Source organism: Mytilus trossulus, chromosome 3 (genome assembly GCF_036588685.1).
Source record: "Mytilus trossulus isolate FHL-02 chromosome 3, PNRI_Mtr1.1.1.hap1, whole genome shotgun sequence".
Lineage (NCBI taxonomy): Eukaryota > Metazoa > Mollusca > Bivalvia > Mytilida > Mytilidae > Mytilus > Mytilus trossulus.
In genome coordinates this window covers 27,878,047-27,901,476 of record NC_086375.1, presented here as the reverse complement: position 1 = coordinate 27,901,476, position 23,430 = coordinate 27,878,047, and the positions used below count along the sequence as shown (strand labels likewise).

The following is a 23,430-nucleotide window of genomic DNA, read 5'->3' as shown; positions in this document are numbered from 1 at the left end:
GTCAATTAAGATTAGAGTCAAGTGCACTCACAGCAGCTGGGTTAGAGCTCACAACCTCAGTGTTGACTGGCTACTAGTAATTACAGTAGTAACTACTTAGACCACTCAGCCACCGAGGTCCCTATGTGTACTTTATATGTTTCATGTTTTTTGTGCTGATTTCTTGCTGATTTTTAAGGTTTTATTCTGTGTCTATTCTTTTTGGTATCATTGTTATATAACGGTATAATAGCCCCATTTATTTTATTATAAATACTGTTATAAATGCTTTTTTATGAAATAGTACAAAAAGGTATCAATTTATCGTGAGAAAGTCACCTAACATTAAAAAAAAAAAAAAAAGTTTACTGGTTACACTTTCTGCACTCAAACTAATTATAAATTTCTACTCTAGTTCTGTTTTGTCAAGTTGTGTATTATAGCTATTTGTCATTAAAACCACAATTCTAAGTTGAAAATTTGCAACGGTTAATTAATTGATTGATTGTTGCAATTTTACGCCTCAGCAGAACATAAAAGCTAAGAATATCAAAGACATAAACATAAAATAGATGATATAAGATCAGTCATATAATCTGGGTCAAAGTTCTACGTTTTTTAAGTTTATAATTTCTGCAGTGTAATCCCTTTCTAATTTAAAACAAATTTTTACCCATAAGTCAAGAAGTTCAAATTCTGACTTTAAAAGATGATACCTGACAAGACCTAAGCTCACAACCTTAACAAATCATTTCAATGACTTTTAGATAAGAACTTTCATCTCAAAAGTAAGTCTTATGAATAATAATGATGGGGGTTAAAAATGAGCTAAAAAAAATGGCAGAAGTCACTAATGTCAAGGCCAAATCTATTTAATTTGCTACTTTATGACATAATGTCAAACACCTGTAGTGAACTTGTCATGCAGTTCACTGACATGAAATGGAGTGCAATGTATTTTACGATTATGTAAACAATATATTTAGTAATTATAACTCAAGAAATTAAATTTATAGTAGGTGTTAATTTCACTTTATAATGGAAGGATTCTGATTGGTTGGTGAAACAGTCATGTGATGTATCTGACATTTACTACTAAGGGGTGTTTAATGACCTTGACTACCCATGAGGTTCTTGCATGGAGGGTAATTGACTTTCACATTGTATAAAGAATAAAAAAAATATTCTATGATTAAAATTGAGAATGGAAATGGGGCATGTGTCAAGGAGACAATGAAGACCAAAGAGCAGAAAACAGTTGAAAGCCAACAATAGGTCTTGCTTTTCAAAGTGATTTGAACTTTGTGTTTCTATGTTAGTATTGTATTTTCATGGTAATTCAAACCAAACAGTATTTTTTTATAACAGCATTTCAAGTCTTTCTCATAATTATTAATAGATCTTCCTAAACATATATGAGATATTTGCCACTAGACATAACTGCAACTTTAGCAACAATCAATCAATCTTAAAAAGAGAATTCTGAATTTTGAGGTTAAAAGAGTCATAACACCAGAAATTATCCAATGCATCTGTCTATATTTTTACACAGGAGACTTAAGAAAACATAAGGAGTCTGCAACAGTTTTCCACTTTTATGATGCGTTTCTTGTACTGTTTTCTTTTCTTTTGGTTGTTTTTTTGTTTTTTTGCCATGGCATGGTCAGTTTGTTTTCAACTTTTATTAGTCCTTTTGGATCTGTTGCCTTTATTTCTTAACTTTTACACCACACTTTCCTTTTTGACTTAATACATTCCTCACCAAATTGAGAATTTATAACAAGGTGACATCACTGTGAGGCCAATGTTCATGCAAACAACTTTATTGATCACCATACTGCATAAATTTCTAACTTATCCCTTGACTTATGTGTGTAAAATAGGAAAAGAACAAAACTTTTCATACTTTTGTAGATGTTTTTATGTCAATAACTTTAATGCATAATCAATGCCAAAAGTTTAGAATTTAAAAATGTACAACAAGGTGTGAAAACAGGAAAAACACATAACCCCTAGGCTGATTTTCAGTTGCAAATGTTTGTACGTCTCAATAAACATTGGGCGTACTTTGATGCATATTGTATAAGCATACTTTTTTAATAACAGGAAAAAATTTAAATTATGTTTTGTATTATGAAATGATTTGTTACGGAAAAAATCTATGGATTTGCCAAGGAGCAGTTTCAATCAACTCTACTGTTACGAATTAAAAAAAATGTACACATTTTTAATATCCTAATTAACACCTGGCTAAGACAGTATAACTAGTCCATCAATGTCCTTTATAAATTGTAAATAAATCAAGAAAAAGCCATTTCCCTTACGGGGGGGACACTGTTGTACCAGAACAACTATGTGACACTTATTAGATCTGTCCCACATAAATATAACTCATACCTTATAATGTAATTCATACAGACTATGTACTGTGGAACGTTGTTTGTGTTATAAATTATCGTAGCACGTGTCTGCATCCACACCCAATCACAATTCTTGCCAACGAATCTGTAATATTTGCTGACTGACGAACCTTGAACTATTACTGAAAAATAAGAAAAACAACACACATCAAACAATTGTTTTTTGTTATACCAATTATAATAAAACTTGATCCTCCGGGCAATGGAGAGATGAGTACATATATGCTTCGTTAGTACTTGTAGTTGTTTGTTTTTATAAATTAATATCAACAAAAAATTTGATACTAAATAAAATAGTAAGCCATGTCTTCAAGATTTGAAACTGTCTTTGAGGGTTTTTTTCAGTTTTTAGCCGAGATGATTAGATGTAAGAATATGTGGTATGAATGCAAATGGGACAACTCTCCATTCAAGTAAAAGTAAACCATTACAGGTCAATATACGGTCATTGTATGATTTGAAAAATGGGATAAAATGATTGACAATTTTTTTCTCAGCTGTTTATTTCTCTATGTTAACAGTTTTTGATCTGATGGCATATTTTAACAAGAAACTATGTAACTGACAAAAAAGACAATCATTAAATGGTTTAGAGGCTAAGTATGAAGTGCTAATTAACTAATATTCTTGCTTAGAGGCTAAATATTGATGGCTATAATTTATACTCTGTCTGCTTATGGCAGGTTCTTATTTACAAGAGATTTCTAATTTAGTTTCTGCACTTCCCTGTGTACTTGAAGACATTTCTTGAAAGTACGTTTTACTCAATGAATGAAAAGCAATTTTAATATCTAATTATGGGGAATAATGAGATAAATATCTTTGAGAAAGCTAGAGACCATAGAATTTCACAAAAAAAACTTCCATATGAAAGTTGTGTCACAAAGCATTGCAACATGCAATTATGAACTTCAATCTCATAAATGCCATCAACATTTTAAAATGTTAATTATATAAATTTGAGCAACAATTAAACATTGAATAAATTATAAAAAGCATCATCAATTTCTCCAATTTCATTTCAAATTAAGTCTTCACTTGCATGTAGTTATAATACCATTAACAATACTAAGTGTTGTAAGACGATGCATGTCAGTGTAACTAAAAATAGACTTAATTGTTACATGTCTTTTTGTTTCTTTCAATTTTGCCCCTTTAAGGTAGTACCTGACACTACAGGGAGATAACTCTGTAAAGTAAGCTAAACATTGTAATTACATTGTGTTGTAAAAGGAATATCAAGCTTCTCAATGATCAAAATTGGTGTATGTCAAACTGCTATATAACCAGTGTAATTTTTCTGACAAAACAGTTGGTTCAAAATTTTTGGAATTTTTATATTTTTTTCAAAGGGTCAAAGTAAATACTTGTAAATACTTTGACAAAATTTTATGAAAATAAAACGAGCCAAATTAATTTTAGTGAAAGTGTTGGGTACCACCTTAACAGTTTTACTTCTACATGTATAACTATGAGATTACAACTAGGGCAATCAGTATAATGGCAGTTTTTAGTAAACATACAAATTAGTTAAAAAGAAAGAAAAGAAAGAGAATTGCAGCAAGTCTACCGTAAAAAGAACCAACCTGTTATTTGATCATACAGCAATTGTACAATAACCAGAAATTTAGCAGCAGTTTGTACATATAGTGTAAATACAACTTCAAAAACTATTTCATTGATTTGAAAGAAAAATTTCTAAATTTGATTGAAGGATGTTTCATTACTGCAATTATAACACTTTGAAGTTCATTTATGCATGAGATATGTTTGAAGTGACCTACACGACCATTTTAGCTCTTTTTTTCAGGTAAAACTTCAAGAAAATTAACAGAAATGTTTTTGCTAAAAACTTCCAAGAACATAATATCTAAAGATATAATTTCCTAATTGCATATAGAATTTGTCCAAACAAGAAAAATAAACACATTTAGTTTAGTTGGAAACCTTTCTTGAAAAAATAAGGGGTTCATATTAAATTTGTGATAGATGCTAAATACAAATAAGCATTGCTGCTTTCAAGCAGATTCAAAACAAAAATGTGTCCCAAGTACACAGATGCCCCATTTGCACTATCATTTTCTCTTTCAGTGGACCATGAAATTGGGGTCAGAACTCTAATTTGGAATTAAAATTAGAAAGATCATATTATAGGGAACATGTGTACTAAGTTTAAGTTAATTGGACATCTGATTGAACTTCATCAAAAACTACCTTGACCAAAAACTTTAACCTCAAGTGGGAAAGATGGACGAATGGATGGACAAATGGTACAACAGACGGACAACTGGACAAACAGACTAACGGACATACAGACCAGAAAACATATAATTCCACTTATTATAGTAGGTGGGCATAAAAAGATTCAAACTTTTTGCATAGACACCAGCATGTCACTATTAAACATGTTATTCATGACATACCATAAAAAACTCATTTAAATTTATTGAGATTCACCGAAGAATTGGAATTTTACGTATAGAAATTTGAAGTGTTTTGTTTTGAATACATTACCTAAAATAACAATAGATCCATTTAAACCAAGATGAATGTTGACAAATGAGGCAATTGCAGATTAAGAAATAAAAAACAAATTTATAACCTGTGTATTGCTAAGTAATTAGTATATAAGTAAAACTTATGTCATTTTATGCAACTTAACCTCAAGCTTGTGTCAGTTATATCATACCTTATAAATATTTATCAGTCGTAAAACTTAAAATTCAAATCGACCATACGTAATACACTTTCACTGAATAAATTGTAAACAAATGCATGACGATTACACGATTACGAAATACCTAAACATCACACCATTAATTTATGTTTGTAGTTTTATCTATCGTTTTTATTTTGGTACATTGAACAATATAGATTGGCAACTATTTTGAAGTTTGACATTTAGGAAATGGTATATTGGTAGCAATAGTCGAATAAAAGATTTGTATTTAATTTTTTCTTACATGTGACATCAATAGTCTGTGACTTCTGATGTAAATTGAAAACAAGTATCTTAATGATGATAGAAACACTAAAAAATTGTTACAACAAATTTCTGCATTTTACACAGGAAGTTGGTGACCTTTAAAACAAATTTATATATATTTGTAGCACTTATCAAAAAATATCAACGAGTTTGTAATGAATGAGGTTAAGGAGGGAATTTCTTGATCTTCCTCTATATAGTTCATTTCTGAAGATTGACCTTTTAACTTTTGACTGATATTTATGAAGAAAAACCACTAAATAAAGCCATAGACGTGTGTATGGCATAATAAATTATAATCCTGGTACCTTTAATAACTCATTCCAAATTATTTTCAGACTTGATCATCTATTCCAAATCCTTTCTTTTTTAAAACAATACTGTTTCAAAACACACTTTTTTAAATACTTCATTGTCCTGATGACTCCATACCTAAGACTCCTATCAAATACTGTCATATTCAAGAACTATACAGTTTTCTGTCTTATTGATGAACACATATATGATTCAACAAAAAATAAGAAAACTTTAATAAACTTTTATTTAAGTCTTATCATATTTTCTTCTCTTCAAAGTCAAATTACCCATTCAAGATATATTGTTAAAATTTGTAGCTTTAATTGCAGTCAATTATGACAACCCAACAAAAAAAAATACATTTATAAAAGACTAACTTAATTTATAAATTAAAATTTGAAAGACAGAAAAAGTTTTTTCAAGTGCTTCATTAGTTTCTGAAATAGCTGAATAGAATAATATATAATAACTATGAAAATATTTCTGAATTTTGTTCTATCTTCAGTTAAGGTATGCAGGTTGCAGTCTTGTAATTGACTGCTCCATAGGCTTACATGCTAAACAGCTGATCTTTGAAAATAAAAAAATAAAAAATGCTACATAGAAAAAAAATTTCATGTTCATATCATATATGTACTAATGTGAAATTTTGATTTAATCGAAGAAAAAAAAGGGGGTCTTGCCACAAGAATAAAATGTTACGCAATCCTGAAGTCAAAACATTTTTTTTCTACTTTCTGTTTGCTATTTTTACTAGGCCGTACCACTTCCAGTAAACATGATATCCTTCCACTTTCCTTGATTGATATCCCCAAAAGATACAAGATTTTTTTTAAAGTCTATATATATGTTTCAATTCAGCATAAACCTATAATCAAACAGAAAAAATTGAGTTCAGAAAAAAAATCAGAAAAAAATGCACTATTTTGTTTCCCTCCATGTTTTGACATCCACAGGAAATTGGAGTTGTAATACAAGACTGGTACCTGGTACCTAACACTACAGGGAGATAACTCTGTAAAGTCAGCTAATCGTTTTAATTACGTTGTGTTGTAAAGGGAATATCAAGCTTCTCAATGATTAAAATTGGTGTTTTTCAACTGCTATATAACCAGTGTAATTTTTCTGACAAAACGGTTGGTTTAAAATTTTTGAAATTTTTATATTTTTGTTAAAGGGTCAAAGTTAATACATTGTCAAAATTTTATGAAAATTAAACGAACCAAATTAATTTTAGTGAAAGTGTTGGGTACCATCTTGAAAAGTAAAATAATAAAAAGTTGATCTGTTTTGTTTATATAAATAAAAGGAATTAAGAGAGAGAGATAGATCAAGAGAGAATGTTTAATCATGAAAAAGTGATGACTGACCATGAAGCTTTACCCTGGAGTTATGTTTTAAATTGATGTCGTCTGCTAATTTAGCAATGAAAACTGGATAAAACTGGATGACTTCTGACTTGTCCAGCTGAATCTTAACCTTAAATCAGGACAAGTTCGGATTTTAAGGACAGGCCAATGAAAGGACAATTTAGTACAATTTGATTTTTTGTTTAGATTGATATTATCTACAAGTACTAAATGTCCATCAAACCCTTCAATTTTATTACAATATACACCTGATAAATCATTCCAATACCTCTAGGGGAATTCCTGTTATTATCTGATAAAAATAGTAACATTGAGGACAAAAATAGAAAGTTCAACTTTAAATTTCTATATTTGGAATTTAAATGACTCATTTAACATAATTTTTAATTTCAAATATGGCTGTTGACTGATAATTCTAGCTATATAATTAAATGATAACGTTCTAGCCATGACCTATATTAACCTATAGCTGTAGGCTACAGAGTTATAATTTACTAAAATAGTATATTACTATATTAGTTGTCTCATCATGTATTCAAACCATTTTTCTTCTCAAGACAAGGGGATATAGATCAGATTATAGTAGTGAGAATCTTGGATAACAAAAGGAGCATTAACCTGTCCTTTCAACAATTAAAACATTATAATTATTAAATGAATCATTGTCTTCAGGCATATCATCATCTGGTAGACTTGCAACATGTAAAGTTTAATTTAAATGCACTAAACCATGGAATAGAAAAATTAGTACTAATATAAAACTGCAGAGTTGTGGAATTATTGCCAATGAGACTTTTAACATCCAAACACTCTTTAATGACTGAACAGACACAATGATTTCTGCAAGCCCCCTCCCTTTTTTCCAAATAAATTGATAATAAAAAAATTGTTTCAAAATTCCAATAAAAACTCACATAACATTACTGCATGAAAGTATTCATTGAGTAATTGTTTTAGACGTTTCTGCCACAGACCTTCATATCTGAACAGATTCATAATATAGTTCCCATTTTTCACAAAGACTGTTATAAATCTAAAATGTTATACCTTGCAATTATCATTAAACAAAATAGGCCTGTAATGAGCTAGGAGCCTTTATTCTATAGTTGTTGTCATTTGATGTCAGCCATTACTGTTTTTCGTTCATTATTTTTTGCTAAAATTTGTTTGTTTCACATTTTATCCCAGGTCTTTTTATATCTTACCATACATAGGTTTGCTCATTGTTGAAGGCAGCATTGTGACCTATAGTTTACATCCTTGTTTTTTGGTTGCTTCATTTGAAATCAGAGACAAACCTTTCCCAATTAATTTTATTTTTACACTTCTTTCATGATACAACTTTCAAATTTGAACAAGTTAATTATATATTCCTATAACCTCTACACATATAATATTCATGTAACCTTAAACCTAAAATTACATTTTTTGTTCATAGTATAAATAAGTACAGCAATACTAATGACCTCAACCCTAAGGTCTTGATCCATATTTTTATAGTCCATCTCTAAAATCAGTATGCACATTTGAATCCTGAAGCTTGATGAGACACTTTTGTGTTTAAATTTCAACACTTATAAAAACAACGAAACTTTTATTTTTAGCCAAGAGGAAATGTTATAGACATAACTATGAAACGTACATATAAAACGTAAAAAACATGAATCAAATTAATAATAATTTGATATAACGTTTTTTGCCGCAACACTTGTCTCTCGTAAAAACAAAAGGTGTGAAAATGAATTGCCTGAAGGGCTTGTATATGTTTGTCTGTTTCTAATTTACTTCAAACTATTTAGTGGGTGAAGTGCCACCATTTTGTCACAGTATTTACAATGTATAAAGGTATATCATATTAAATACAACATCATACTTAATATCGTAAAGTAAATGGTACTTTAACATATAAATGTCAACAAGATAAAGACACAAAATCAGTCAGGGGCTTTTTCAATGTTTTTGTTCTTTCTGTGTTTTTAAACCTGGGGTTAGGTACATTTCTTTAAAAAAAATGTAAATTCGTACAAAAAACATAGAGCTGATTCTTGGTTTTTGAATTTTGGTACTCTGCAAAAAAGACCTCTGAGATCTTCTGATGTTAGACTCTAGACCCTCAATTTGGAGACTTTTTATTCACGGCTATATCATGCCCCTAAAAATGCCGTCAGAATCCAGAACAAAAAGAAGAAAAGAGTTTTATTTTAAACTAAATTAAAAATAATTTTGAACTTTTTTTTTGCTGTAAAATAGTGGCATTTAAACGTCAGATCTGTAGAAAATTAGATGCGAAAAAAATAAAATAAACTTAAATAATTGGTACTAATGCGAAAATTGACAATACCTTCATTGCATTCAATTTGCTCCAAATGCTTTTAAATATTATTTTAAATGCTTTAAACGACACTTGAGAATTAAGACATATAATGCACCCAAAAAAACTGAAAGCCAATTTGATTTTACATGATGACAAAAGATGAAGATAAAATATACGTCACCCGAATCGTTCAAATGAAGGTATCAGGTGACACTCCTGCTGAGGTTTTCTAGCTTTATGTTCAAATTAGAATTTATTGGCCATAATATTACAATGTATCACAGCTTTAACAATGACGACTTAGAAAATTGGTAGTTTTGTTTCAAAATTTTATATCAGCATTCTTTTAATGATGTCAAAATTAGCATATATTTAAAATTTTCCATCAACTGCAATGAAACAGTAGTTTTGGAGAAAGGAAACAGGTAGTGCATGCTTTTACAGTGTGATTTTTATGAAGAAAAAAAAAGACCAATCTGACTCTATTATTTAGACATTTTTAGAACTCTACGCTCTTTTATTTTCCTGGCAGAATTGTGGTTGAAATCAAGAATTTTGCAAATAAAGTGGGGTGTAACTGGCAAAGCTTTGTTAGAAAAACTTTTCATCTTGAAATAATGGACCTAATTTGTAAGACTACAAAGAGGTCAACCCATTGCTACCTGTCTATTATCTCCTTTACTTTAAACTGTTTTATTTCGATTAAGCATGCCAAAAGTGTATAAAACAAGTTAGTGGTCTCGAAATTGGGATGTTTCCTCAAAAATTGAAAAAAGAAAAAGGATTGTTTCAAACACAAATGTCTGAAGTACAAAACACTACATTTATAAGTCATATCTCCAGTATTTCTGACTTTGTATGGTTTCAGAGGAGTTGCATCTCAATGAAATCAGTCTCTTCCTTTAGAATCATAGCTAACATACTGCCAAGTAACATGAATTGCAACATCAATATTGGAACTCTAGCCTACAAGAGCATATATCCTGCTGACTGAAACCAACAGACTAAAAAACAACAAAAAGTGCATTTCACATAGAAAATTAAGTATTCAAACCATAAACTATAAATTAATTCTAAATAAAATATCATTGCACATCCTGGTAAATAAGGAAACAAACTTATTTATAACCACAAATATAAGACTAAAGACAAAACTTGAGGTTAACCATACAAACTAAATGAGATGCTTATTCTAAAATAGGATGTTTACATTTAAACATGATAAGAAAAACAAAAATTTAAAACATGTGAAGTACACTGAATTATATACAAAAATAAAACTTTTAGACAAACCTGATTCCTAATTAAGTCCATTTAAAAATATTACATCGCATTCAAAACAAGTATTACTTTTCTCTTAGCTACTTTTCATTTATAACATTACATAATAAAATAACAAATGTTTACAAAGCTGTTATATTGCCAAAAGAAAACACTCAACAAAAATAATTTATAGTTTTATTAAACCTATAACTTTCACCCAGAAAAATCCTACAGTAGAAGCGTTCCTCCTAAATTTTATTTGGTGTGTATTTGTATTTATAGTTTCAATTTCAAGCAGTCCCCTTTACAACTGACAAAAGTTGAGGGAACATTGTTTTATAAAACAGGTGGTATGTGCAAGAGGTCAAATTACTAAACACACACTCAAATAATGTATAATTCAATTTAACATGTTTATAAAATGGACGCCTTTCTTTACAAGAGGCCTTATAAGGGTAAGTCCCTTTTGAGAAAGTTGCTGGAGAATATCAGTGAGAGAGTTGGACTCTCTCACAAAGTAGGCCTTAAAACACTGAAGAGGGAGGTTAACCTATGACCAATTTTCCTAACATTAGTTCACAAAGTAATAAACAATTTTGATTTAAACAAAAAAATCAAAACTTCATCTGTAAAATATTTTTGAAAAAAAGTAATAAAAATGCTATATTTTTGAAACTTATAACACCTCTTCATAGACATACTTTGCAAACATATCTACAGCACAAACTAGATTGAAAAATAACTTTAATTATTTGATTTCATGAGTATACTTTTTAGTGCAAATCCAAGGCAACAGAAATAGGGACAGCCAATTTAATTTCCAATACACTTCTTATCAACCAAAGATTCTGACAAGATACCAGGATGAACCTTCTTTTTTTTATTACTGTAAAAGCACAAAAATTACTTTATATCTCTAGATAAAATTCAAATCGAAGTGACAAGTTGAAAGGGAATTTCCTGACACAAGAATGACTTTGGTTATAAAGTATGGGATAAGAGCTTTCAGTTTGTTCAGATTAATGAAACATCCTGTAAATTTCAATAAACCACCTATCATAGCAAAATGAATGGTGTTCATCAAAGATCTTAGAATACCTAACTAAACTCACATAATAATGGTCCAACTGTCATGCAAATTTTTGCTCATAAATACAAACAATGCAATAATTTCTGAATTTACAGTTTATACTTTTTTTATATATTTTATCTAAAAATAAAATAAATTCAGGAACAGACAAGTGAAAGAAAATAAGTCAATGATACATTAAAAGTTTATAACTGTCATTTCAAAATGTAAACAAACTATTAAAAATTTCATTTCATTTTTTTTTGTAGATGTCGCGTTCCCACCATAAAATTAAAAGAAGAATAGGCTTTTAAACGTAATTTATGGTTCTTCCATTGGTAAGATAAACAGAAAGTAATAAATGTATAAAACAAGTACCAATAGTCCTGACCTGCATTTGGAGAAATAAGCCAAAGTATTCAAATGTTGGTCATAGCCTGTCTATCAAAGCTGATATATGTAGAAAATATATGTATACACTGAATCATCGTACTTTTCATGCCAAATTAAAGTACAAATTACAGGGAAGTAATCAACATAAAATCTATTTCAGTGAATTTAAATTACGGAATTGTTCAAATGGAGATTTACATGTTGATAAATTGACAAATTGATAGGAAATTAAGGTTCCAAATAATTTAATTCCCCTGGCACAGTTGACCTTAGATCAATTTGTGTTGTTTTATTTTTAGGTTACTTTTAGTCATTTAGCTCCAAACATATCTACGTTTTTGTACATCCTCTAAGCTTTCAAATGTTCAGGTTTACAGTGTTCCTGATTAAGGTACATGAAGAAAAGTACTTTAGACACACAAAATTTATATTTATTTTTATTTTAAACTAGTATCTTAAAATATTAGAATGATTTTGACAGCCCCATTTTGACAGCCCAAATATAAACATTAATTTTAACACATGTAGTGTTAAAAAGGTTGTTAATGACACTCAATTATAAATTCAGAATCACAGGCATGTCTTGAATTTTTTAAGAGTTTATTGGTAATGGATCTTGAGTTTAAAAGAAAACAATATTTTAGAGGTATTTGCCTACTCTCCTCAACTTGACCTCAGCATCCAACCCCTTCTACACACTAATCCTTCTAACAACCCATGAATATGGTCTGGAATTTACATTTACAGCTATTTTCATAAAGCATGTAGGGCATAGACTTTAGATAGCTTGCTTTGTTTTTATATTGTACAATCATTAGGATAACAACCAATTAAATTCAAATATTATATATACAGGTTAAACTATGCCTATATATATTGTTTAAAGATGTCAATCTTATTTTCAAAGCTTGTATAAACAATTATACAAACAAAGCAAGCAAGCCAACCAAAGTTTTGCTTTACATGCATTAGGAAATTAGCTGTAATATCAATTATTCATTAGTTCCATGCTGTCTAGTCTATCTTTCAACTATTTGTTATTTCTTCTCTTCGAGAAGATATTACATATTCTTTGAAGATTGAATATTAAAATGCTACTGTTGAATGTAAGTGATGAATGTCAATTAGCTTAATTTAGCAAAAATCTAAGCTAAATGTTTTTGAACTTCGTATCTCAGGCTCTGAGCTTAATGTTTATAAACATAATGCAAACAAAAAGCTAATAGAATCATGTTCATTAGCAAAGTGAAACAACAATAAGCTCAAATCCTATCTAAAAGCTTTTAGAGCAGCATTTTAGTGAGCTTAGAGTTACCAAAAGTCCTAAATGTTTTATTCAAATTATTTAAAGCTCTGAAAGTTAACAAACGTGAAGAAACTAAAACTGACAGCTGATAATAACTCTTTAGAATCTCTTGACACTGTTAAAAAAAACTTTGAACTTCAATTAAAAATTACCACAATGTGGGTATAACATATGTTTTAATTTATATTTACAGTTTGAATGACAGACTCTGACTCTTTCAGCATCCAATGGATTGTGGAATTGATAAGCTGTCCGTCCTATAACTTCACTGGGCTCATATCCAATCAAGGTAATAATCCTGCAATACACAAACTAATTAACATCAAATGTTACCCTAATTAGCATCATTATATATCTTCTCTCGGTAAAAATAAAAGTTAGTGAATACGGATTCTCTATTCCTCTGATTTAAACAACTGACAGTTGTATATGTTAAACTTTACATATCTAGACTAGATGACAAGGCTCAGGTAATTCATGGACAGGTAAAAAGGGAAAAAATTACAGGTGAGTTTTTCTTGTCACATGTTAGTTTATTGTTTTATCTTGTGATGACACAATTTAGAAACTAATTTTGGCAATAAAATACTTCAAAATATTAGAAGTGTATAATAAGGTGTCTGTATGATTCCTGTTCAATTTTGACGGTATCATTAATGGATAATGTCAAGCAGAGTTCATCATACTTTTGAGGTTCTTGGTCAACATTATAATAAATTGTCATTTTATACAACATTACAAAATTAGATAAATTATTTCTATAATTTATATGACTGCTTGAACATCCTAGCATGTTTATGAATATGAAATATATTGAAGCAAAGAATTCAGAAAGTTCTTAGATATCCTATATACATATAAAAGATACAAAAGAAAGAAAAAAACATTTATGAAAGTTTCATTGATATCCATATAGATATAAAGGTAAACGAGAAAAAATATATATATATGCAAGTTTCATTAATTTCCAAATAAAATATAACAAATATCAAAGAAAAGAACTCAACAAAATCAATTGATATCCAAGCACTGGTTTCATGTTTATGGTGAGTTCAGCATGGTAAGAAGTTACCCCGGCCCTATTTACAAATATTTGAAGAGTGCAGGAAACCACAACAACTTTTATTGCTGAAATAAATTTCTGAACTGTGTCACCACATGATTAAACAATAAAACAGAGTGTGACATCAATATGATAATAATTTAAACAGGAGTTGTCTGTTGAACATTTGCTGTAAGTGCTGTCAGAAGGAAATCTGAAAGTTAAAATCGATAGAAGTGTTATTGCTTTTCCTGGAAAAGTTAAGCCAGGATGAGAATAGACTTTTGTAATGGAAGAAAGGATAAAAAAAATACCACAGAAATCTTCCTGTTTGTATTTTCCAAACGAGTTTGTTAAACTTGTTTACAAAACAGTACAAGTTTTGCTCATTGTTGAAGGCCATTTGGTCTCTGGTGGAGAATTGTCTCATTGGCATACCATAACTTCCTTTTTTAATATTAAGCGTATGATCCCTTTTTATAAAAAATCCTCACATGCTTTTTCATTAATGAATGTTTGAAGACACTATAACTAAATAAAACACAAGTAGAAGTTTGAAACACTAAAACAGAACAAATGACTGGTTTTGATTTCCAATTCAAATATCCTAATGCAATACATGCTTTGAGAATAAAAAAGATTAGGCAAATGATTTGTATGAATCAAGAATCTAAAAGGGAAGATCATGGAGAACAAACAGCAGAACCCAAACAAAAACTTTATTATATCAATTTTTTCCCCTTTCCTCTGGCATGCAGTCCTGAGTCTTTTATCAACACCCCTTACAATTTGAATTTAAGGCATAAAATCAAGCCTATAATATTATATATGACAGAATTTGAAAATATGGAAACTGTGATTGTTGTTATCAAATTACGATCAAATTTATGAGACATGAATTGCTTTCCCTAAAAATCAGGTATCTAAAATGAACAAATAATAACCTAAATTTAATTCAATCATATACCCCTAGGCAAAATTTGTTATGAATAAAACATGCATTTAACTGCATTACTGAATTAGCTTGCACCTTGAACCTTGAACTTGTCAAAGACAATCAATGCATGCAAACAAGCTTTCAATATGTAAATTACAGACAAAATGGAAACTTTTACTAGACATCTTACACAGAGATACGATTTATAGCATGGAACAGGACAAGTTTCGGATAAATTTATATGTCATTTGAGCAAATTTTTTTAATTGAAATATTATTATGTAATTTATTCTATAGAAATGTGCAAGGAATCATATACTTTACAGAACTAACAGCACTTTTAATTAGGTAAAATTAGTCCAAAGATATTTATGACTTGTATACAAAAGTTGTATGACAAATGTATAATTACTTTTAATTAATGAATTTATGTCAAGGGGATTTACCAGGAACTAATGTCTGCAAAAAGGGGGAAAGTTACTAATTTGGAATGACCGAAATAAAATGTGCCTAAACATAATAGTTGTTTATAGCAAAGCTCAACATATAAACTGCGTCGGATAGAAAAAATACAAAGTAGGGCTTAAAGTACATATTGTAAGTTAGATTATGTGGAAGTTTCCCTAAATTCTGGGTTTGGAGGACTTGTAAAGTGGAATGGAAGGAGAAACAGAAACAAAAAGATGAGTGGAAGGACTAACAGACAGACAGACATGAATTTGAGTAAAACCCAAAACGACAATATACCACCCACTACAAAATTCAGGGGGAATGAAATGACTTACAAAGGTCCACAAAACACTAAACAGATACATGATATACGATATCATGAACTACCCCACAAACAGGAGGTGAATTCAAGTGCAGTATTGTATAAAGTGTTATCTTTGTTTACATTTAGTCAAGTTAAATATAGACATAGAATATATCTAAATTTACGTTTTTCGCCCCTATTTTACAAAGTCTTTCATCTTTTTACACCTTGTTTACCTAGCTTACAACTAAATTACAGATCATGATGTATTTATTCTGGAAAGACCAAAATGAGACATGAATAAAGATATATTAACTCTCGACAACATGCAATAAAGAGGTCAATTAATGAGCAATAATTCTCAATTGACAAGTTTCCTGACTTCATTTATATGCAAAGTTATTACATAATAAAGACGGTAGATACATAATCATGCATGGTACATCCTGGCTCCATTCATACAGGTAATATATGTGACCAGAGTTCTTAATTCATACACTCTAGCATAGTAAAATGAACATTTGAAATTCAAGGAAAGTAACTCTGTTTTAACATATAAAGACAGCAGACACATATATAATCATGCTTCCATTCATATTCCAAATATACCAGTATATGTGACAAGGGTTCTTAATTCACACTCTTGCATAGTAAATAAACATTTGAAATTAAAGGGAAGTAACTCTGTATTTTTAATATAAAATCAGCAGACACATAATCATGCATGGAACATCTTGGTAATCTATTCATATTCCAAATATAAAGTGACCAGGGTTCCTAATTCATTCACTCTTAACATTTAAAATTAAAGGGAAGTAACTCCAGCAGATACACAATCATGCCATGGTACATCCTGGCTCCATTCATATAACTTAATAGACATGTGACCAGAGTTCTTTAATAATTCATACACTCTTTAAACATTTGAAATTCAAGGGAAGTAATTCTGTTTTAAAATATAAAACCATCAGATACATAATCATGTATGGTACGTCTTGGTTCCATTCATACACTAGATATAATGTTACCAGGGTTCTTAATTCATACAATCTTTAAACATTTGAAATGCAAGGGCAGTAATTCTATTTTAAAATATAAAACCATCAGATACATAATCATGTATGGTACATCTTGGTTCCATTCATACACTAAAATAGACATGTGACCAGAGTTCTTTAATAATTCATACACTCTTTGAACATTTGAAATTCAAGGGAAGTAATTCTGTTTTAAAATATAAAATCAGCAGACACATAATCATGTATGGTATATCTTGGTAATCTATTCATATTCCAAATTTAATGTGACAAGGTTCCTTAATTCATACACTCTTTAAATATTTAAAATTCAAGGGAAGTAATTCTGTTTTAAAATATAAAACCAGAAAGAAGATACATAACAATGCATGGTACATTCTTGTTCCATTCATATACTAGATATATATACATGTGACCAGAGTTCTTAGTTCATACACTCTTGCATAGTAAATGAATATTTGAAATTCAAGGGAAGTAACTCTGTTTAATTTACTAAACCAGCAGATACATAATCATACATGGTACATCCTTGTTCCATTTATATACTTAATACATGTATACATGTGCCCAGAGTTCTTAATGCATACACTCTTGCATAGTAAAATGAACATTTGAAATTCAAGGGAAGAAACTCAAACCAGAGTTTCTCCATTAATCTCCATAGATGTAATGTAGTATGATTTCCAATGTGACAAAGAAAATCATGGGACACAGAAGAAGCCCCTTCTTGCATATAATGTTATAAAGGGACATAACCCAAAATCGAAATTGATCTGTTTTTTTATGGAAATAAGTGTAAAAGTTTCATAACATCTGGTTTAGGCACACTAAAGATAGAGAAGGGAAACCAAATTTGGGTAACACTGAATGTCCCTTTTGTCTAGTGTCAGGGACAATATTGCTATGAAAAAATTAATAACTGAACTTTATTAACATGCTGTCACCATGTAAACACTTGTCTGATCTAATATGTTTGAATCTTAAATCCATACAGTCCAAGCTCTAGATGGACCATCTTGTCAGTAAGCTTCATGTAAATGTTAAGGAGAAGCAGGTTTGCCTACACATTTCAAAATGAATTACATAATACTATCTAGGACCATAGACTTTTTTATGTCAATTACCTAGGATCACAGAAGGTAAAGGTCATTCCAAGGTCATGTCTGCTCATAAACATGTTGCCATCCATTTTTATTTCTAAAATTGAGTTTGTCTGCATCACTTTACATGTACATAAAAGTCCTGTAGTAGCAAAGTTATTGGCCTTGTTTGTTTTTCTCATTTTCAATCTTCCAGTCCACTGTACTAGCTGCAAAAACAAAGAAACCATTGTTTAAAACATTTTGCTTTTCATAAACTTAGACACGTTGAAAACATTAAAAAAAAAAATTTGACTGAGAAATATATGAATATAGATGTACTTCACCTGAAGCAAAGGTTTCTATTTAGATTTGTAAAAATAAGTGCATTTATTTGAATAATAGTAACATGAAGTGAATATTAAGTGTCTGCACTCATCTCTCTCTCGAAATTCTGCCAGAAGGCATGCATACAGATTTATTAACATACAAAAACCTCCCTCAACTGATATATTTATGGGAATGCAAAGATTTGAAAACAAATTTAGTAGGCCATATGGATTCATTCATCCTACGCATGCTATTTATAAAGTGTTGTTTACATTTTTTTCATGTTACAAAAAAAAACAATGCTTTTAAGTCATGTTGTAATTGATACATAAATTTCATCGTTTTTGGCCTAATAATCAATCTGTTACCCAGTTTGTGGGGAAAAACGTAAAACTTGTAAAAATTTACCGTTGAACTAACTTTTACAGCCTGCAACTCAATGACGATACAATGACAATACAATTATTTGTTATTTGTAGTATTTTTTCTTAAAAAAAAACATATTGAATGATGTTTTCCGTAAAAACCAAGTCGGTCACCACATCATTAGTTAACATCTTTAAAACAAAAAATAAATGTATTAACAACAAATAGTTTAAAATTTATGTATAAGAAATTAGAGATTTAATGATTTTAAGACAAGAAAAAAAGACAGGTTTTTCACCAATTTTATGTGTTTTCTATACAAATGTTCCCCTATTTTGAAATAACTCAATCAGTCATATTTAAGACAATGTAAGAGATAAATGAACTATTTTTTCAACTTTAAGTTATAGTTCAACAAGTCAGTGTTGTTGAATTCAAAATTTAACCAAAGTCTATGATATAGCCTATTTACTGCAACTTGACCTTAGTGGTTTATTTTCAAGGAAATGTAAAAAAAACAATTCAACCACTAAATACAAATCTTAATAGAAGTAACACTTGATTCCGTATTTAGCTGTGAATCGTTCTTACAGCTTCTAATTATATATTTATCAACAGGTAAGTCACATGAATTTACGCATTAAAAAAACACAGGTCGATTGTAATTTGTAATAATAGTAATAGATATTAGAAGATGTGGTATGAGTGCCAATGAGACAACTCTCTATCCAAGTCACAATTTGTAAAAGTAAACAATTATAGATCAAAGTACAATCTTCAACAGCGAGCCTTGGCTTAAGTCCATATAAGAGTTTTATAAAGTAGGTGCATGATCAAACAATAGTTCACAAGGGGGGCAATCATCTAGCGAGCACATGCATTGGTGTTTACATAGAAGATAAATAATTAATACAGGGTTTGTGTTTTATATGATAAATCTAGCGTGCACATATTTTTGCATATTCTAAGAAAATTAATTCTCAGTGAAATAGGTTGTGTTTTAAATGTAAAATTTATGATTTACTTCTGTTCTGGTTTTTTTTTGTAGATTATATAATATTATTGACAGTGATGTAATTGTAGACATTTTATTTAGATGTAATATGTATAATAAATTGTGAACATGGCACCACACCTGAACGTCTCTTAAATTGTTGTTTGTCTTTATCAAATTAAAATAATTATGTGACATATGCAAATTTCTTTTCTAGGTTCAAATCAGATTGGAAGGTGAAAATATTGATCAGAGTGCATAAATGAAGTCCTTTTCTAAATACCGTCCAGTACCCCAAAAAATTAGTTTTTTTAATATTTACAGGTGAAAAACAAAAAAAAAAATGTGATGACAGTGTTTATTAAAAATAAGGAGATGTGGTATGAATGCCAATGAGATAACTATCTTCCAAAGTTCAAATGTAGCGGACATAGGCAATTATAGGCAACCATATGGCCTTCAACAATGAGATAAAAACTTTGCCTAGTAGAGCATCAAAATTTAAGTGGTTCCATGTCAGAAAAGCAGATAAAAAACATTATGTGACCAAACATCATTCATGACTAAATAGAATTAATTCATCTTTCACCAAAATCATTGAAGTGGAAAATATAGGTCATAACCTACATTTTTATGGATGCCAAAATGCACTACAGGATATCCACTTGTACATAGTGTCTGAGAATTGAATTTTGGTTGTATTAGAGGTCAAAGAAGACATATAGTATAGAAAACAGTAAATTGATTATGTCTAAGAGTCAGTTTCATAAAAAAACTTAAGACTATGATTGATCTTAAGTACACTGAATTGTTCATGTCTTACAACCAATCTTAGTAGTTAGTTTTTTTGTGAAACCAACACCTGATTTGTCAGACCAGGAATCTTATCACACTTCAGACCACCAGCAACCTCTTAAAAAAGAGATTGGAAATTGCTAAACATACTCCTATCTCATCATTGTACACTGATCAAACCATTATGACTGATTTTTGTTTGCTTTGTGGCTAAATTATCTTACATATATAAGACTAGCAAACATTTATGAATCAGATGGAAAATAGAAAGTGTTCAGAAGTATAGCCCATTGCTCCTAAAAATTGCTTTGCCAAACAAAATTTTCTATAATCAGAACCAGAAGTCACATTGGCTACTTGAGTGTTCTTCATTTTGTCTTGTCATAGTGGCCTACTTAAAAGATAATAGGTCTTCTTAACATGCAATTTCTGACATTTGATCTCAATTTTAATAACGGTAAAAGTGGCCCACTTAAATGATACTGGATCTTCAAAATGCAATTTCATTTGCTTTGATCTGAATCATAAAAAAAAAAAAGCGAAAATCATCAAATTTCATTTTTGCCTGTCCTATATCTGGAACAATATGTCAATTAAAGGTCAAATTGTTAGAAGCTTATGATCAAAAACCGTCTCATGGACAACGGCTTTAAGGATGATATTAAGGACTACGGCACTCCTGCCACCCATGTATTATTATTACGGAAGTTAGGTCAGAAAGTTCAACTTCCAATCAAACAGCCACTATAAAAGAAATCAGTAATTTTATCATATAATATTTTGACAAGTATAGAGTCTTACTTCTTCAGGGCACATTGCATTGACGACAATTGGTAATTTAATTAGCATGTTTACCACGAATGACGACAATTCAGCATATTTATCTTAGTAAACATTAGTTTTTCTGTTTTTGTCCGACTTGAAAACGGCCAAATCTTATTTACATAAAAGGTTTCTTATTTGTTGAAAATAACATTAACGGTTATCTCACAAGCATTCATCTAATTTCCCTCAGGGTAAAAAGAAACTCCATTAATTCTGCTTGTTAAATCAATTCACTCGTTGACTTCGTAAGAAATCCTTTCAAATTTATTTCGAAGCTGTAGAAAAACTGATATCGACGAAAACAAAGTATTAAACAATTTCAAAATTAGAATGTCAAGTTATATATATTATGTATCATGTTTTAACAGTTAAATTTTTTATAACCACGCTTTCAACAGAAATGAAATCCTACGAAAACAAAGACCTACAATTAAATGTAAATTAATCTAGCAAGATTGTATATCTTTTTATGGCTTAAACAAAATAGAGTGATCTTCTTTTAACTACTGTTAATAAGAGAAATATAATATTTCTGCTGTATGGGAAACGAAGATTCAGCATGAAATTTCTACCGCGTATTTAAATCAAATTAATGTCTTACTGTATGGCCTTTATACTTTGTTTTGTTGTTTTTATATTGGCACAGCATGCGAACGTAAAACATCCTATGTTCATCGAGTTGATGATAGATATCTGAAAAAAAGATGTATAGAATTAAATTGTGACAAGACTATCATATATTTAATTGCAAGGCCATTTGCAGCATCATTAAATCTTTTGTAAAATGAAATCAGATAAAGTGAATCAAAACGCCTTTTACAATTTCTTTTTTTTTATTTCTTTTTAGTACAAATAAGTACATCGAATGTAGACCATTTAAGGGCATACCATACAAAAGCAAGGGCAGATGAAAATGATTCAAATTTTAAGTGCTGATTTCATAACACGCTTATTATACACATACAAAAATCACTCACATGGTAAAAAAAGTTAAATAAATTTGAAAAAAATATCATCTCAAAGTGATATTTGCATTTGAGGTCATTAAATAAAGGAAAACTTTGCCAAAAAATGGGATGAAAATATCACTTTGCCCTAAAAAAAAAAAATGTTTAAAGGATCGAAAAATTAATTTGTGTTTTTAAGTGAAACATGCAAATTTCAAACTGAAATATCTCGACAAGTAAGTCATCATGGAATTTTTTAATACTTTATTGCATGTTTCAATGTGTCAAACTTGTAAGGAAAAATAAACAATACATTATAGATCTTTTCTGTATCGTATGTCGTCCTTAATAATCTTTCTTCAACACGGAAGATTTCAACACCATTTCAGGTCAAAAATGTAAGTTAATATAGAACTCTATTACTAATAAAGACAAAAATAGTTTGAAAAACATATCAGTCTGTAGTCCTAGTTAAAAATTAGCTTTTTTCGATTAATTCCTCCAATCCTGTTTATCTTCTCTCTTTCTTTTTTTCTGATGGGGTCATATATATTGTGAAACAAGAGGAAATTAAAAGTTTAACATTTCAAAAAACTCTGCCAGAAAAAAATATACATTTTAATGAATAATATACTCTGATTAAATGAACTTTAGAAAACATAACATTGTGTACCTATAAATATTTTTCAAGACTTATTTTTACACATAAAAAAAAATCTACAGTAAACATATTAGGAATGCACTTTTATTCATTCTTATATGGTCTGTTATTTATAATAAATCTGAAAGTAACATGCAGCTAGCCTCACATGCAAGCACAGGTTCAATACATAGCAACTTATACTTTAAAATGCATAAACAATAGTATTACAAACTCTAAAGTGTTTAACTGCATGTGAACACAAAATTAAGTCTCATACCACAATG

At 29.6% G+C, this 23,430-nt stretch overlaps 1 protein-coding gene across 2 annotated transcripts in view; it reads right to left on the bottom strand.

Annotated features, from left to right (window-relative positions):
• LOC134711163 (hypoxia-inducible factor 1-alpha-like) overlaps positions 1-23,430 on the bottom strand; it is an 82,451-nt gene that overhangs the window by 9,539 nt on the left and 49,482 nt on the right. For both annotated transcript variants that reach the window (XM_063571609.1, XM_063571610.1), the window contains 4 exons: positions 22,158-22,249; positions 18,292-18,476; positions 13,589-13,695; positions 2,377-2,521 (listed from right to left, as the gene is read on the bottom strand). In XM_063571609.1, the coding sequence (XP_063427679.1) occupies positions 2,377-2,521; positions 13,589-13,695; positions 18,292-18,476; positions 22,158-22,249 (529 nt within the window). The remainder of the gene's footprint in view (positions 1-2,376; positions 2,522-13,588; positions 13,696-18,291; positions 18,477-22,157; positions 22,250-23,430) is intronic.